The following is an 18,976-nucleotide window of genomic DNA, read 5'->3' as shown; positions in this document are numbered from 1 at the left end:
CATCTTAATATTTGATATTGTTTTATTATTTATGCAAATTGATTACCTTCTACAAAATGATTTCTTTATGCATTTTTTTGCTGCCTGACTGCTAACTTGTACAGCACTTTAGTCATCACTGGTTGTTGGTGCTAAATAAATCTATTTTATTTTATTTTATTTTGGTCAATCCTCCACACTCCAGACCAGTTGGTGATGATATTGCACGAATTCACTATTTGACAGCTGCCAAATCAAAAGTAGAAGAGCAAAATAAGCCAACGAAGAAGAAAACGATATAGAAGAATCAGTAGGTAAGAGGAGGAAACCTCACTAAACATGGACAGGAAAGAAGCGAGAGCCATGATCAAAGATCTGCATAAAAAGGGAATGACAGCCAAGGATATCCACAAAAACATGAACACACTCTGCGAAAACTCTCCTTAATATTAGACAATGAAGAAGTGGGTTGCTGACTTTAGCTGGGCAGGGCACTAGAGATGGCCCACGGTCGGGACGCCCAAAGACGGCGACCACGGAGGTTCAGGTGGAGGCGATTCAGCTGATGGTCATGAATGACAGACATGTGACTCTCTAACACATAACAGAAACCATAACCATCAGTGTGGGCTCTGTTCACACTGCTCTGACTGACATCTTGGGGATGAGCAAACTGTCTGCACAGTGGGTTCCCTAGATGTTGACACCAGATCAGAGGTCAACTAGGATGGATATTTCGAGGACACTTTTGGCTTGTTTTCAGGCGGATCCAGCCGAATTCCTCTGCAGATTTGTGACCCAATGTGAGACATGAATGCACCACTTTGATGCTGAGTCAAAGAATCAAAGATGGAGACACACCAGTGGTCCAGCTCCCAAAAAGTTCAAACAAGAAGCATCTGTGGGCAAAGTGATGGCTTCTGTGTTTGGGGACAGTGAGGGATTGTTAATGATGGACTTCTTGCCAGAGAGTCAAACCACTGATGGGGACTATTATCCATCACAGCTGCAAAAGCTGAAAGAAGTATTCAAAGAAAAAAGAAGAGGAAAGCTTCAAGCTGGAGTGCTGTTGCTTCAGGATTTTACACCCGTCCGTACAGCACAGGTTTCAGAAGCAGCCAAATGTGGCTTCGAACTGTTGCCTCACACACCTTACTCACCCAACCTTGCACTGTCAGACTTCAATCGGTTTCACAAACTGAGATCTCGCCTAAGCGGTTGACATTTTCAGAGTGATGATGAGGTCAAGCGTGCCATTGAAGAGTATTTGGAGGCTGTATTTGCAGATGTGAACTTCTTCCACGAAGGAGTAGCGAAGCTTGAAAATAGGTGGACCAAGTGAATGGAATTTAGAGGAAACTATGTTGAAAAATAATGCAAAGACAGCTATTGTCCTGAGATGTTTTCTAATGAGAGCAATAACTTTTTAAAGTACCCTCATATGTGCTGCAGCTGCTACTACCTGGATACTTTAAGATCCCCCACATGCATGTTGGGTGATGCATACAAACACTTTGATTTCAATCATCAATTTTATTGCCATCCCACCTCTACTTACAAAGTATATTGTGGAATGAAATTGCATTCAGGGACAAAATACACAAGAGGAACCAACTACCCATATCATTAAGACAAATGAACCAGACATCTCTGCACGAAAAACATAAGCCACAAAGGCAAGATATGTTTTTTCCATTAAACACCCAGACTATTACCTGTTTCCAAAGTCTTACAGTTTCATATACATGACCTTGTTCATTTCCAAAAGCCATAATCTATGGAGAAAAACAAAATTTTGAGCATTGGCTACGAGATGTCCTTTACATCACTGTTAGTCCAACCTTGTTGTATGTGCAGTACTCAGACTTGAGGCTCAGTGCCACTTTTAGGACATGGAAATGACAGAATCAAAGTTAACCGACTACTAAAACTAAAACAACATTTTACACAAAATCACTTGCAGCTCATGAGTGTCAGCAACAATCCGTGAAGATCTGGATTCCTTATTCTGTCTGCATGTGCTCAGTACAGTAATGGGCCTTCATAGACCAAAAGCTTTGACATTGCCATTTCTAAAAACACCAGTGGTCGCATGTGCCAAGCTGTTCATTTATCTGTACAGTACAGCCACAGATTACATATTCATTTATTATCTAAAGCATATGTGGCTCCCTGGGGTTTTCAGCCAGCCTTTCACTCCTCTATCCAGTTTGAATGTTTCTAGAACAGTATGTGCTCCAAACTACTCCGTTTTCAGAATACTCTTTTTTTTATTGTTTACTTGAGATAATAATAACACTAATAATTTTTTTATTATTATTTTGTCATGTATTTTACTACTGAGTCAAATACACTCAACTTCAGTTTGATTGATATTATCTCAAGTAAACAATAAAAAAAGTTTTCTGAAAATTTATCAAAACTGAATCATCTGTTTTTGCAAATGAACTCTTCAGTTCTTGAGGTCAATGATGAGGTTTTGTTCTTTAGCAGAGCACAAGCAGAATCCATTGATTGGTGCAGGAAAAAAATGACGTGAGACGTATGTGACAGTATGCGTTTCCCCTCCACCACCACATCCCTGCTAATGATCCTTATATTCCCCCCTTTACAAGACTAAACAAAACTTTTCTTTACAAGATAATAGCAGCTTGCACCAGTAAATGTGCTGCTTGGACCATATTAATTCATTACCTTTCAAAAGCAGAGACTCTGGAAAATTCCGAAGAACTTTTCATTTGTATCTGCTTCTGACATTCAATATTTAATACATGCTTTTATCTGACTCAGTACAAAGCACTGAGTCACACTTTCTTTCTGAGTCAGATAGAAACATGTATTAAATATAGGATTTTTCAGAATTGTGTTACAATCAAGAACAAAAAACACAGCTCAAATATATTCTTTAATATCAGTCACCAGAACACACCAACACTTGTTCTTTGTTGCAGTGGTTTTAATAGTCATCAGAGAGTTCAATCTGCTGCTGGTTCAGCACTGAGTGATTTCAGATGGAAGTGAACCCGAATGGAAGGTATAATCAGTACCACTGGGCTCTAGAATGAGACACACAGATACATAGAATAAGTTAGAATGGACACAGTTACTGGAACTCTCTATCCTTTATAGTAGAAGAGTGCAGAGAAAAACATTATCACGTGACAGACAAAAGGAACTGTGCTAGAATGTTGTTCTGTTGTTCATTTTGAGAAAACAGACACCTGAAGCATCCCCATTTCTTGCTTTGCTGTGTTTATTCATTGTTGTTGATTGTGATACTAGCAGTGGTTTTTGCTTTATCTAATCCCAACTGAATTTCCCTTCAGGGATGAATAAAGTGATTCTGATTCTGATTCTGATTCTAATCCCTGTATGGCCAAGTCAGATGATTATTTGTAGGAGTCTGCAAATATTCCACTTGTACTGGCATTTACTAAATGTTATTACAGTCTTTTTAATTTGGGTGAAGTTTTGCACTCACTGTTCCACTGATTCACTGAGAGAATTGTAGTTGACTTTTTCCTGAATCTCCTAGAATTTAATCTGGATGAGACTCTGTGAATCTACAACAGCTCTGTTTGGTGGATATTTGGTTTCTATATTAAATTTACACTGCAAAACTCAAAATCTTACCAAGTCTATTTGTCTTATTTTTAGTCAAAATGTCTTATCCCACTTGATTTAAGATGAATTCACTTAGCAAGAGACATTTCAGCAAGATGGAGGGACTTGTTTTAGGACATCCATCCATCCATTCTCTATACACCGCTTTATCCTCACTAGGGTCGCGGGGGGTGCTGGAGCCTATCCCAGTTGACTCGGGCGAAGGCAGGGGACACCCTGGACAGGTCGCCAGTCTGTCGCAGGGCTACATATACAGACAAACAATCACACTCACACTCACACCTACGGGCAATTTAGAGTCATCAATTAACCTCAGCATGTTTTTGGACTGCGGGAGGAAGCCGGAGTACCTGGAGAAAACCCACACATGCACAGGGAGAACATGCAAACTCCATGCAGAAAGATCCTAGGCCCAGGCCGGGATTTGAACCGGGGATCTTCTTGCTGCAAGGCAAAAGTGCTAACCACTACGCCCAATGTGCAGCCCTTGTTTTAAGACAATGCATCTTAAATATCTTGTTAAGTCAAACAACCTTGAAATTATCTTGTTTTAACCCTCGTGTCGTCCTGCGGGTCTCATTGACCCGTTTTAAAATGTGTGTGTGTGTGTGGGGGGGGGGGGGGGGGGGTAGATATTTTCACAGTAAAAACTTCCACCTTTTCAAAATTCTTTAGGAAATTTTTGAGCTTTTTTTGAAGAAAAAAAAGAAATGGAGAAATTTAAGAACATTCAGAAAAAAATCAACCAAAATCCATCGAATTTTGCTGTGTTTTTTCCCAATGTTCTTAAAGAAAATATTTTTATTTCTTGCCAAATTTGGGGATTTTTTTAAAATGAAACTTTTAATGGAAACTTTTAAGGAATTTTATTCCTGAAGATTTAGCAAACTTTTATAAATTTGGGTAATTTTTTGCAGAATTTTTGGCTTTTTTTCAGACAAGGAAGCAACATTTTTTGGTGCCGTAAATGAGGAGAAAAGGGGGGTTAAGACACCTAAGTTTGACAGTCCTGGTAAAATATAGCTTGAAATAAATTTTCCCAGCTAATTTGAAGATCTAAATATTCTAAATATCATATCTTATTTCAAGAAATCTTACCAAGCCATTTTCACTTGTTCTATTGGCAGATTTTTTTCACTTATTTCAAGGCAAAAGTTCTTTGACATAAGTTTTTTTTTCTTGTTTTGAGAGGGGAATTTTTGCCAGTGTAAATGCAGTTAGTTACAAAATCTGTTTCTTTTATTGCGATTAAACCTAATTCGGATTCAGACACTAAAAGCTTGCTGTGACATCTGAAGCTGGATTCCATATTTAAACAGAATTTTACTTGGGATTATGGAAATATTCTCAACTTAGCCTCAACATCTATTGATACACAGCAGGTCCTGCTGCTTTATTAACTAATTTGAAGCAAAGTAGTCTACACGATCCCTGCGTCACGACCTACTTAAGCCCTGTATTATTTTAGCCAATATTACAGCAAAGTCAAACAATTTCAACCAATATATGTGTAGTGTATACAATGCATGGAGAAGGGGAGCCATGGAGGTTTAACTGTGACTCAGTAGCTCATCTGTGCTTCTCAAGTAGGTTAATCCAGCCAAGCCCATATCAGGCGAAGCTCTGCTCTACTAATGCTAAACTAAGTATTATCATTTTCTGAAACAAAAACATAATTATGAAACACAGTTCCTTTTTTTCTTTCAATTGGCAACTGGGATTTGAAAAGCACTCAATAATATACATTCATTTCAATTTTATTTTGTATAGCTAACATTGCAAACTTGGTACATGACTGTGAGGCTTAGAAGTGACGGAAAGAAGCTCTTCTGACTAATGTGCTTTTTACTGATGTTAGATGTAATTTTTCAAAATGAAATATGCATTACCTTCAAAACATTCAGGGATTTGGAGTCTTCCATCGATGCACTGGGTTGGCACAGCGTAACCACAATTTCTGGCTGTGTTCTTGCAGTAGACTGAGACTATTTCATTGTGCAAGACTCTGTTTGGATTTAAATCCCCAATCCAGATTTTTCTTCCTTTGTATAATATCCTCCCTCTGTTTATGCCAACCTTGCAAGGAGCTGTGAGTCAAAAGAAAAAGAATCCATTAGAGATTTTCTCATCATGCTGTACTGTTTTGTGTTTAAGATTTAGGATATTTATCAGTTGTATTATACCTCTGTGTAAGTCAAAACAGGCACGGAAACATAATTGCAAGCAAATATAATGAAATGCAACTGGGATGGGATTTATGGCAACAGACATTACAGGACAAGAAATAGACAAATTCAAACTGGTAAATACATGAAGACAATGTTGCTTATGTGACACTTTCTTTGAAAAGAACGTGTACACTACATTCAGATGTTCTTCAAACAGCACAACCTCTCAAGAAACGCATTCCTGAAAATACGTGTTTTAAAAGACTGTAATATTGGGTGTAGTCCTACCCTTGCAGGATGGCTTTTCAGACCAAGTCCCATCCTGCTGACAAACAATTTCCTGACTTCCCTCCAGCACAAACTCTCCAGTGCAGCCATATTTGACTGTTTCCATGTAGTCATAGTCTCTCTGGCTACTGGTTGACATGTAGCCTTTGTCAATGTTGCGCGGTGGACGGCAGGTCACCACTGTAAAGGAACAGATTAGTCGGTTAATAGAAACATCGCTGAACATGTCTTCCATCTCTAGGTGTTTGCAGATTTTTTTTTCCAATTCTTTGCTCATGGTGTTGTAAGTTGATTATGCATTTCCCCTGAAGATGATGGAACTCTGCAGAATTCTGACACAAAGGAACTGGAGGAAAGTATTTTAAAGTATTTTACTTTCCAACAATTCAGTGAGAAACTCATCCATATCCTGTGAGACTGTTTTTTTTGACTGTTTTGTCTTGATTTGTTTCTTTAGAGACGACGTAGATTTCACCTCATGCCTTGTGGCAAAACGAACGACAGCTATTTGTCCATTAATGAAATGTTTGCACAATTATGATGTCTTTGTTACAAACATTTACATGTGAGCATTTTTATTGCAAATAAAGGCTGTCAAACCACTCACGATCAATTCATGAATTACAAAGAATATTTTCATTATCTGTTTCTTTTTGCTTTGGGACACTTTAAAAATGTTTAGCAAGGCCTCATCAGATATGTTAAGATGACTTCTCAGTTTCCCAACTTAAAGCATCAGTGTGGAGGATTTAGTGGCATCTGGTGGCGAAGTTGAAGATTGCAACCAAACGAGTACTCCTTGCTTCACCCTTCCCTTCCAAGTTTGTAGACCAGTTAAAAAATAGTTTTAAAATGTGCAAGTCTCTCTCTAGTTTTTTCCTGTTCTGAGAGGCTGCAGAACTATGCTGCATTTAATGAAAATACAACTACAGTTGTACAGTTTAGCAGATGTTTTTATCCAAAGCGACATACATCTCGGAGTAGATACAACACACAAGCAAGGATCTCGTCAGGGGGAAAGAACCTGGAGCCATAAAACAAGTCCAAGTATGATAATAGGAACATGGTGTCTACAGGCAGTGCAGATGTAATAGGATTTTATTTATATTGTTTTGCAGTTTGTCAATTGCAAAGGTATTCAGTAAAGAGCTGCATTTTTTTTTGTCTTTTCTTAAAGAGAGACTGTGCAGAGACTGGTAACTCGTTCCACCACGGGGAACCACAGAACAGAAGATACTAGCTATCGACCGGCCCTGTTGTGGTGGTTGTTGTGGTGGTTGTATCAGGAGCCTTTTTTTGGCTGAACGTAGTGAGCAGGATGGAGTCTAGACCTGAATGAGAGAGTTCAGGTAGGAGGGAGCTGTTTTCATTCTAGTTTTGAAAACTCAGAGTTTTGAATTTTATGCCAGCAGCAAGCTGGAAGCGTTCCGAACAGCAGGGGTGACATGTACTGTTTGTGTCTGTTTGAAAACCAGACGTGCATTTGGCAACTATTCTTATTTTTCGGTGATTTTACTTTAATTAATAACATGTTCCATTTATGCCAACAGACCCCCACACATCCCACACACTGGACCTTTAATTTAGATGTCGTTACTGAACATTGGACAGCGAAGGCTTAACAAAGTTGGTCTGAAATAGAAGAAAATGCTGTCTTTTTCTTCCCCAACTATAAAATAACTCTTTCTTTTGAGAAAAAAAACTGTCATTATTTTTGGTTGTCTTTTTTTGGTGTGTGTGATTTTGCAGTCATAAAAAAATGAAAATTTGAAAATTTACATTCATGCAAAACCTATGTTAAGTTTTGTCATCTATTCTTAAGTCTTATTCCATTGTGGAAGACTGAAATGTACTTTTTCAGTTCTCTTTTACTTTGAAAAGATGGTTTTCATCAATAAAACATCATTGCAGCGACTTCGCAAATACTCAGCTCCTGCTTTTTACAATCTTCGTACCTTTACACTCAGGTGTCTTGGTCCAGGTGCCGCTGGCTGTGCACTCTGCTCTGGGATTTCCAATAAGTGCATGTGGAGGGTGGCATCTGTACGTCCCTGTGGTGCCGTAGTATGTGGTGTTCCCTCTGACTGTCGTATCATAAATTATCATCCCAAATTGTGGGATTGGAGCAAGATCGCAGGTAACAGCTACAACAGAAGAGACACAACATGCTCATTTATATTACCTGGTACGTACTCCTCTGTGAGTATGTTCCTATTGTTCATAAGTGTTTGTTCACATTTACAGTCTAGCTAACCAAGTGGTTGCTAATTTGTGGTTACATTTGTAAAGTCACCATGTTTTCAGTGAACTAGTGTCAAGCTGAAGGGCAGCATTTCTCAGTGATGGCAACTTAATATGCGCTTTTTATGTAAATCTTGCTTTGCTAGGATTACATACGTGTGCACTCTGGTACAAGTGTGCTCCATGTTCCATTGGCTTGGCACACAGAAGTGCTGGATCCAGTCAAAACATACCTGTGCAGTGCCAGAAAAGACACTGAATCAAAATCAGGTTAACTGTATTTAAAGCCAAACATTGATTTATCAGAGGGATATTATCATAAATCTACTAATAAAATATTGGACCTCATTAGAGACACTGAAAATACATGCGTGAACTAAACTTTAGATAACAATAGCAGCCACTGCAGCTGTTTCTGAACACATCTGGGAGCCTCATTAGGTTATATCTGCGGTGTAGGCCCAAAGTTTTGACATATTTGACACAATAAACTGTTGCTTCATTACCCTTCATTACAAGTATAGTTGATGGTACTCCGATAGATCGTGTCCTCATAGTACAATTCTCCATTGGTTGGTGGATCAGGATAAGGACACCGCTTTGCTGCAGGAGAGAGTATGGTAGCAGTAAATTACACACTTTGCTATTCAATTATTTTTTCAATAAATAAATAAACACTTTTTTGCACATCTTCTCAAGTCATTACATCCTTTGATTTCATAAAATTGTCAAATTGTGATCAAGCTCTGCAAAATCCCACTCTTTTACATGTTTTTTAAAAAAAATTTTTACCACGGATTCTCTACTTCAAATGCCACAAAATAACAGATTAATCAACATCTTATTTAAAGTAATATGTGGTGAACATTTTCATACTACAAATGAAAAAAATGTGCTAAAGTTCCTAAAGTTGTGCACTTTTCTTTTTTCTTTTGCAATTAGTGTATTTTTCTTTTAAATCTATATGTATGTATATTATATTCATATATATATATATATATATATATATATATATATATATAATATTTTTCTATTGTCGAGGTGGTCGCTTTCCTCTTTCTGCTTTCTTTTCTACTCTATTCTTTAAAAAATTCCTTAATTAATTTTGAAAAATCATTTAAAATAATAAAAGCCCGAAGATTAAAGTAAGTCTAGAAAAGTTTATATAATAATGGAAAATTCTGACAACTGTAGAACATATTAGACATATTAGAATATTAGTCATTACTTGATATTAAAGTATTGAACAAATACTAAGATTAAAATATTCTTTCAGATGTTTCTGTTTCTACATTGTTCACACAAGACAATCTGATTTTTATTTCTCACTAGAGACCCACGTATGCATAAGAATCTGGTTTTTGTCCACTCTCCATTGACCTTGCAGACGATCTTGCGAGGGCCCGACACAGGGGTATATCCGTCTATACAGGACAGGGCTAACTCCTCCCCGGGGTTAAAGTACCGGTGGATCCCAGCCAGGTTAATGGTGTCAGCCAAGTTCGGCCTCAAACATACTGCGAAAACAAAAAGATGTATTGATAATTGTGTGCAGACTGTTGAAGTGGTTAAAAACATACTCCAGTAGATTTACATATCTAGTCGCATATGCCTTTTGCAAAAAACTTCAAGATGCTGACCCTCTGATCTATGAGCAAGTGAACATCTGGGTTATTGCATTAGGAGGGAATCATTCATTTCCATCTTAAATGCCATGCAGCATGTACTGATTAAACAGTTTTCCTAAACCAAACAATTTGTTAATAAAGAAATATCAATGCTGTGTGCTAGAGTTAGTTTTAATGCTGCTAATTTAGAGCAATGTTTACTCAAAGGTTACTCCTCTGAATACACACAACAAAATAAACTCTCTCTAGGACTATATTTGGTCCACTTTTCCTCAGACAATATAAATTCTTTTGTACCTGACAGCTAAAAATACATAATCACCCATTTCAAATAAAGTTCATACACATTTTTAATTCTGGCAACATTTGATTAAACAGTAACTTAAATAAATATTCTTGGTGAATTAATGCTTTAGTTTAATTTTGCATAGAGAGGACAGGAAACATTTTTTTAACAGAAAACAAAAACAAACAACAAACCATTTCAAACATCTAATGAAAATAAAAAAATACTCTGATTCCTTCCACTCCAAAGAACTCGGTATAGCCTGATGCTAAAGCCATAAAAACACTGGAATAAATAATTATTTACACATTCGGTTTAAGCCATATAATGCCAAATATAAGCCAGTAATAATACCATTGTCTTGTTGTGATGTCACAGTAGTGAAAAACAAAGCCGGACAAAGCAGAAACAAAGTCAACACGCGTTCCATCCTTTGTAGAAATTCACAGACGTTCCTCGGTTCTTTCCTGTGGTCTCTGGTTCAAATACTGACTCTGCTCTCCATTTCACTGCTGTTTGTGTTTCTCTAAAAGTAAACAGATAAGAGCAACATGAAGTAACGGCTTACTGACAATCACTGTTTTGTTATCTACTCTTTTTTTTTCAACAGCAAAGTAACAGTCATCCATGGGGCATTTTACTGGAAGCGTAAATGTCCAAGAGTGGACTTTCCCTTGTTGCTGCAATATAAACAAACAGGAACATCTAACTTTTCTGGATATTGCACTTGAATATTTGGTGTCTGTATGCAACACCATGAATTAAACAAAAATTTGTCTGACAGAAATAATGATGAAGAGTCCTGTAATCTTTGTACACAAAAGACAGATTTTTCAGATTAGCACAAATTTCAGATGCTTAGAAACTGCTAAAGTCATACAACATACCAAAATAATGTATCACTGAGGAAGCATCTACAGGTTTGATATTTTATAATAGGTTGTAATAAAGAAACACAAAAATTCAAGGGAACTTATAACTGCCTTTTACCTTTTCACAAGAATCCATTAGCTATTTAGCATTTTATTTCTAACCCTGTTATACTTTCAAGTTTTATACTTTTCCATTCATTTCTAACACAAGTAGCGCTAAAGTGGTTTGAGCGTGAGTCCCAGCACCTCTGTGGGCTGTTCACCTCAAAATATCACATAAGAGCAGTAAAGGCAACATGTGAAGTTTAGAATCACACAGAAATAGGTTGTGAATAAATGAAGTTAAACCTCTAGTAAAAGGTGCCAGGTCAATAATCACAAAATATGTCAGCCTCTCTTCTCTTAACAGCACATTGGCTTTAAACAGGAGATTATTTTTCTCAACCATTATTGTTGAACCTCTTTGCTTTCTGACCCTGAGATCGACTATATATTAAATTTAAACACAATATCGATGCTCAGTTTCTCTCAGTACTATTAGATGATTTGGACTGTGGATATATAAAACTATTGTTTGAAACACCATGACCCCTTACCTTTCTAACATGACCAGGACAGATTGCTGCATATCAAAATGTTAGAATAAAAATTGCAAAAGTCAAATCAAAATGGTGTTGTAATTGGCTAGAAAAAAACATCATGATCAAAATAAACAGTCATTCAAGCTGAACGGTGAACTCTGAGATTCTCATTTATTGTCCGTTCCTTTTATGTTCATGCATGTTTACTGTTAGGGAAACTATTTTATCCAGTGGAGCGACTATGATTTAGCTCTGCTTGTTTGTGAAAAGGTTGCATACGATTCTAAGGAAAGGAGTCAGAAGAAAAGGCTTGAGGTACAGTTAAGAAGATATGTTTACATCCTTAAAAGGCTGTTTGTTTTTGGAAAGATGACCTCAGCCTTTCTTATACTGCCAAAATCAAATCCCTTACAAACTTAGAATCCACGTATCCTGTCCCGTTACATTTGGATCATCATCTGGACGAACTCGGTTATTATCCCTCACCTCCGTCCGTCCGTCCGTCCGTCCGTCCGAGATGAAGGGGACAGCTTTTCTCGGAAACTATTACAGCTAGGATTACGAAATTTAGTGTGTAGCTTCACACCATGGACACCTTGATCAAGTTCGAAAATGAGACCTGTGCGATAATATTTAACAGAGTTATGGCCCTTGATCACTATTTTGGATATAGACTCATAGACATCACATGTGGCGGGGGATATTGTTGACTATGTCGTCTTGTTCTCTAGTGTATAGAAAACTAATAAATCTGCAGCTGTACTTTGTGTTTTTGAACATTTATAGCAAATTTCCATGACATATGAAACAAAACAAAGGGAGTAACTTGTTAGCTTGCAGGTTGGGACTTTCCATTATTCTTTATTAGAATCAATTTAAAGTTTCCAAGACATACAGCTGAGTTACTCTAGTATTACACTTTACCATTGTGGTTTTACAGTTTTTGAACAGAGACTAGGTGAGCTGGTGTGTTCAAGCAGCAGTGATACGTGGAGAAAGAGACGGCGACTTTATAGAGCTGGTGTCTAATCAGCATCTTGATATGGCACACCTGTGAGGTGGGATGGATTATCTCAGCAAAGGAGAAGTGCTCACTATCACAGATTTAGACAGATTTGTGAACAATATTTGAGAGAAATGGTGATATTGTGTATGTGGAAAAAGTTTTAGATCTTTGAGTTCATCTCATAAAAAATGGGAGCAAAAACAAAAGCGTTGCGTACTCTATATATTTGAAACTAAATATGCCCTAAAGTTTTCCAGTGGATCTTCTCTCTCAGGAGTGCACGAATGTCAAGGAACACATACGGCCAATATTTCATTCATAATTACTGCAGTTATTTTATCATCAGTTGAAAATTACAAAATAAGCAATGACCATTAACAAAGTTGGCTTCTGTCATAACATACAATGCAATTAATCACTCCGTGAGGTTAATCATATGCAGGGGTTGTAGAGCTTGTTGGACTCGCAGGGGGAGAAGAAGCACACATGGTGATCTCTGATGGAAGACTTTTAGCCTTCAACCTGTACTCGATCTGGCCTGGTTCTAAAAGAAAAGAGAGATAAAAGAAGCAGTCGGTCAGAAAATATTTTCATTCGACTGCACGGCTGTTTTTCTAAAGATATCTGCAACCTATATGCACTGTACTGCTGCCAGTGAAAGGATACAGATCATAGGAGTAAGTTGTGCCTAAGCCCAGTTACAAATATCCACAATCCTTTATGCATTATATAATCTGGGTGACGTAAAAATATGTGATGTTATGAATCAACTTGTTTCCTATAGACACAACTGTAAATGGACGCTTTGCACCTGTGCAAGATGCCAAAGTTTTAGTAATATCTCCAATGAAAGCTTGTACTACATCTCTGTTAGATGAACACCGGTCGGTCTTGATCACAGCAGCCTGAAACAGACTTATCCAGCTGGCAAGAACTCACCCTCAAAGCATTCTGGGATGGGCAGGGATCCGTCATTACAGGTGCTAACCACTGGGTAGCCACACTTGTCAGCTCTTTTCAGACAATAGAAGGCGACGTGTTCTCCATGCAGGACTCTGTTTGGCTTCAGGTCTGCGATCCAGATCTTCTTGGCATTGTAGAAGATCCGGCCTCTTTTGATGCCAACTGTGCAGGGAGCTGAGTGGAAAAACGCTGCAGTTTAAGCACCTTTCCCCAGACATTGAAAACCCAGACTGTGAGTTGTAAAATCACTGCTGGCTTAAAGATAATCAGAATTTCCACTCCTACATTTCCCAGTATATCTAGGCGCATTTGGTTTACAAGTTGACTGCTGAACCTGCATCCCCGATCCTTTGCAGCGATGTAACATAAATACAGAAATCCAGCCTGAAGAAAAATCTGATTTTCCCTTGACTCACCCCTGCAGACTGGCTTTGATGACCAGTTTCCTGTGTTTTGGCACTGAATCTCAGCCTGGCCGTCCAGAACATAGTGCTCATTGCAGGCGTATTTAACCTTCTCCTTGTAGCCGTGTGGTCTGATGACAGCAAAGGTGATGACGCCGTTTGGTATGTTTGTCGGAATGGAGCAGCTCACCTCTAGGAAAAAGGTGGCGAAGAAGAAATACATAATTGCTAAAACTGCAATATGAGGTAAAATTAAAAGAAACAAGTACAGCAACAAAACAATAGCATGCTTTGTAGGAAAAGGTGATGCAAAAAAGCTCACACTTTATATGGAAATGTACATACACAGATAAACCAAGGTGCTTCCTTTTTATGTTACACATGTTTAAGATACATGAAAATGAATAATTAATACATTTAGACATTAAGGTATACTCTGAATTCATATGTCTTACGTACAATACCATTACAAATCTTAAAAAACAATGAAAAGGGAATGGAAAATTTTTGACATAAAAAGACTTTTAAAACACATTTTTAAATGCATTGTGTCATTTTACTAATATTTCCTTTGGATTTATAAGATGTAATTATTAAATTTGAGCTTAATACTGTGAATATAAATCTGAAATTAGATAAAGTTGGTGACAATCAGCAAAAAAGAAAGCTTAGTTCTATCTATCTATCTATCTATCTATCTATCTATCTATCTATCTATCTATCTATCTATCTATCTATCTATCTATCTATCTATCTATCTATCTATCTATCTATCTATCTATCTATCTATCTATCTATCTATCTATTAAATTAAACACAAATAAAGCCACATGATCTGATGTAAAAATCAGATCCAAATCTTACTGAGCATCTGTGGAATGTGCCAGGATAAGCCTGATCTATGTAGGTCCCACCCTGCAACCCAAAAGACCCACAGAATTCACTCCCACAGCACATCCCAGAGGTCCTGCATCCATGTTCCACTGGGTCAGAGGAGTTTTAGCAGCATAAAGGGGACCAACACGATATTAGGCAGGTGGTCATGACGTTATGCATGATTGGAGCATGCAACACATGTTACCTAATATTTTGGGAAGCCGTGAGACTGGGTATGATTGAGAGAATGTCATGTCACATGTCTGAATACCTCGACACACTGGTGGTTCAGGTATGGTTCCATCAGCCCTGCAGGATCCTCTCTCATAACTGGGTGCTTTAGGTGGAGTACACTCGTACGTCCAGCCCTGTCCGTACGCGGTGGTGGATCCAGTTATCGGCTTATCGTAGACAATCCTCCCATCTCTTGGTGGCAAGGCCAGGGGACAGTTCACGGCTGTAAGGAATGGTAAAATGCAGAATATAGGGTTATACCGACATCAGCTCTGAGGACAATTAAAGATCAGCATGTTAAGCTCATGCCAAAATACAATTTATGCTGTTTTCTATGCAACAAAATCGCCACCTTTAAACGTATGAAATGTGTTTCTTTAAAAGTTTCAAATAAATGCACCAAGTAATGAACCAAAAATCTAAAGAAAAGCTTCGGAATTATATCAAAACTGTCTTTTTTTTTTTTTTACTGTACACAGCATGAAACATGCCCTCTATTGGATCCTGATGGAATCTGTTGTCATTTCCTCTGCACATATTTCCCTGCAGTACCTTTGCAGACAGGTGGTGGATTACTCCAGGTGCCGTCATGTAAACAACTGCTTTCATTGGCTCCTAGCATGACATACCTGATGAACAAAAGTTCCCATTATTCTGACATATATCACTGTAAACACAACTCGCACTAATCGGTTTGGATGTGAACTGGATGTGTAATCCACTCTTACCCGTCATCACATGTGAAGTTAAGCACACTCTTGAACGGAGCCTCTGTCCTCCCCATCGCCAACGGCTGCAGAGCTCTGGGGATCGGACACATCTTGGCTGCAGAGCGGATGATAGAGTGCGGACAACGTTGAATCTGCTTCTCTTGTTGGTTACAGAACATTTTTAAGCATGTGTGGGGTAATCAGCAGGATAATAAAAACAGCCAGCACTGAATTAACAAGAAAATATCTATTTTTGATGCTGCTTGCTCTTGTGTTTGAGTATTTGTGGTTTGGTGTCTTCTTAATTTGTGAATCCATTTGCTACAAAAACACTTCACATTTGTTTAAAAAGCTATTTTTACCTATTTTTGTTCCTTGCGCACATTTTTTAAAAACCAACTGCATGCATATTACAATACTGAAGGATATTTATAGCATCACACTGATACTTTCAAGACCAAATTATGTTTTTTTACAACAAATAAACAGACTAATATCCCCATTTTTAATGAGAAAATTGCAGAAAACTATCTTCAGCTTGTATTACATTGACTGTTGCTCATTGTTGAGGTGAAAAAGCCTCTGAGCCTTTGTGCTCATCAAGTAATTCTGTTGAGTGTTTTTAATTCAGAAATAAAAAGCACGAAGAGTAGTATGCGAATAAATGGCCGACATTCTTTTGTTTTTGCAGTTGGCTGAATCCATAGGCTGATAATGTTGTCATAAATGTCAGGTAACAGATCACAGATGTCGTCTTTTGGAGATATCACTTCCCTTTGCACAATCAAACAATATGTGAATGAAATGATGTGGATGGCAAGGCTTTAAATTGCAGGTTGTACAAGAGTTCTGATTATAGATGTTTATTGAGGCCTTATTGGATGATTTTTAAAAAAAAATCATGTGACTGGTCAGACAGATGAAACCAGACCTCTCTGGAGTAAAGAAAACCCTCCAACAAAATGCACTGATTTCTTTGAGGATTGTGAGAAACAGTGTAATTTATCTGAAAGGTCAGCATTACTGCAGTGTACTTTTGAGACAATATTTGCCCACACATAGCCCGCACTTTCTACATACTCCCTGTTCTGTCAAATGGAGGACAGAAAGTTCAAGAACTAAAAATAACACCACAGTCTTGACTCACGGGAACATGCCAGGTTGGACCGTGTCCATTCTCCTGTGTCGGTGCAGGTTATTCTGCTCGTTGTCACCGCTGAAGGCAGGTATCCTTGTCCACATGTGAGGGTCACCTCCTCTCCAATCTCGTACACGCGTTTTAGGATCGATTCATCGATGCCATCAGAGACAGGAGGTCGGCCACACACTGGGTAAGGAGAACACATTTTAATTGGAAATATAGAGGGCAAGATTCACAGTTTTGCAGCAGCATGTTCTGCAGCTGCATTTTGAATTGCATTAATAATATGTAAGATGTTCAGTCTTATTGAGCACCAAAAGTTGCATAAGGTACAGAAATGTCAGCAAATACAGGACAGCGACTGATAACAGTAATGGTGAAGGCTAATTTTCCTGCAAAAAATACAAATACAGACGCGTTTATCCTGCTCCATTTTACCTTTCTTGGATGTTACAGTTGTGTAGAAAGCCACTTGGCTGAGAAGCAGCAAAGCCAGAGTGAGAGACATTTTCTCAGGGGTGAAGTCTCCTCGGTGTCCTTGCATCTGGGTGTGGATGAGTCACCACAAGGGCCGCTGGGTAACAAACCAGTGACGATCCAATCAGATGTCAGTTGAAGCGCCTATTGGTTGAGCACAAAGGTCACAACTCCTGCATGTTTGTTCAGAGTTGATTGACTGTGTCACAAGAACACATGCTGTGATATAAATTCAGAACTTCACGACACATGCAGGCTTTTAATGAGCACCACTTGAATTACTTGATGTGACTGTTTGCTTAAAGGAGGCAGAGAAGCATGATGGCGTAAATCATAACGACGAGTTTCCAGGAAGCAAGAAGTTGCTCTTTGGTTTTTGGCTGTAGAGAAATGTGACACAAGAGGTCCAGTTTGCTCAAATAAGGGAACTCTGTGAACTCTAATCAGTGAAATTATACAATAACCTAAGTAGGTCAAATGATCAGTTGATTACAGGTAATGCCGTTTGTCCTGAATAGAAACATGCAACAAGTCCCTGACAGTTCAAAGCTTTTTTTCAGAGGACAAAATGGGAAACTGGAACATTGGATTAATTCGGCAATTCACCCAGTGTGTGTCGAAACATTAGTGTGCTCCATTCAACCTTCTGTCCTCTGGAGTTCTGTTCTCAACCTGAGCAGCCAGTTTTTTTTAAATACTGGAATCACTCACTATTTTTTTTGCAATTTTGCTTTTCAGACATGAGTGCTGAGCTCAGTGTCATATGATTGTAGAGAACAGTGGATCTGGTTTATCCAACCCCAATAAATTTGCAAATATTTGTTTTTATCATAAGGATTGAGATGGTGAAGCTGCTCTGCAGGTCAGTGAACCAAATGGAAATCGGTAAAGGGTTTGAAAAATAACAAGCAAATCATAACAGCCGGTGAGAAAATGTCTCAAATCGGTAGAAAATCCAAGAGCCTGTCCAAACACTAGTAGTAACGTCACACTGTCAAGTTTTAACTGTATTTTTGAACAATTTACTTTTATTTTATAGATTTTTTTGTTAAATTGCAGAAGAAAATAGCAAAAAAAAGAAAATGCTATTTTATATGCTAAGCCTAAAAAAAGAGGTCAAAGCTGTAAATAATTTCCACGCCTAAAATGTTAAGTGGTATTTTGCTCCTTTTTTTTCATAAAATGTAACTGAATCAGCAAAATATATCACTATTTTAAAGATTTTTACCATTGTTTTCAAATTTTTTAATGAATTGTTTTTTTTATTTTGAATGTTACAGAACTCTAGCATTTAAATAAATATATTATCTGCCACCCGATCATTTTTTAACAGTTTTTAAATAAATTTTTAATTTTAGTTGTTTTTAACAGTGCACCTTGATCAATGCAATGAAATATTTTTTGAAGATCTTGTTAAGGCCTCTTTAAAATTAACAAACTAAGGCTCAAACAAACAAAGAGACCAGCAACATGAGTGGTTGGTGAAGGGGAAAAACAT

General features: G+C 37.8%; 2 protein-coding genes across 2 annotated transcripts; both read right to left on the bottom strand.

Moving 5' to 3' along the window:
• Positions 1–2,871: 2,871 nt before the first annotated feature.
• On the bottom strand, positions 2,872–10,736 carry LOC110958758 (beta-2-glycoprotein 1-like). Its single transcript, XM_022205435.2, has 8 exons — positions 10,569–10,736; positions 9,641–9,817; positions 8,807–8,903; positions 8,457–8,533; positions 8,015–8,203; positions 6,060–6,239; positions 5,493–5,690; positions 2,872–3,035 (listed from the first exon to the last, which is right to left on the bottom strand). The coding sequence occupies exons 1-8, from the start codon at positions 10,642–10,644 to the stop codon at positions 2,971–2,973; spliced, it is 1,059 nt and encodes a 352-aa protein (XP_022061127.2). The 5' UTR covers positions 10,645–10,736; the 3' UTR covers positions 2,872–2,970.
• A 2,247-nt stretch (positions 10,737–12,983) lies between these two features.
• Positions 12,984–17,629, bottom strand: LOC110958757 (beta-2-glycoprotein 1-like). The gene is made up of 8 exons (XM_022205434.2): positions 17,440–17,629; positions 17,008–17,187; positions 15,879–15,975; positions 15,703–15,779; positions 15,188–15,373; positions 14,053–14,232; positions 13,613–13,810; positions 12,984–13,217 (listed from the first exon to the last, which is right to left on the bottom strand). The coding sequence occupies exons 1-8, from the start codon at positions 17,543–17,545 to the stop codon at positions 13,102–13,104; spliced, it is 1,140 nt and encodes a 379-aa protein (XP_022061126.1). The 5' UTR covers positions 17,546–17,629; the 3' UTR covers positions 12,984–13,101.
• Between the last annotated feature and the right edge of the window lie 1,347 nt (positions 17,630–18,976).

Source organism: Acanthochromis polyacanthus, chromosome 3 (genome assembly GCF_021347895.1).
Source record: "Acanthochromis polyacanthus isolate Apoly-LR-REF ecotype Palm Island chromosome 3, KAUST_Apoly_ChrSc, whole genome shotgun sequence".
Taxonomy (NCBI): Eukaryota; Metazoa; Chordata; class Actinopteri; family Pomacentridae; genus Acanthochromis; species Acanthochromis polyacanthus.
This window is presented reverse-complemented; position numbering and strand designations above follow the sequence as displayed.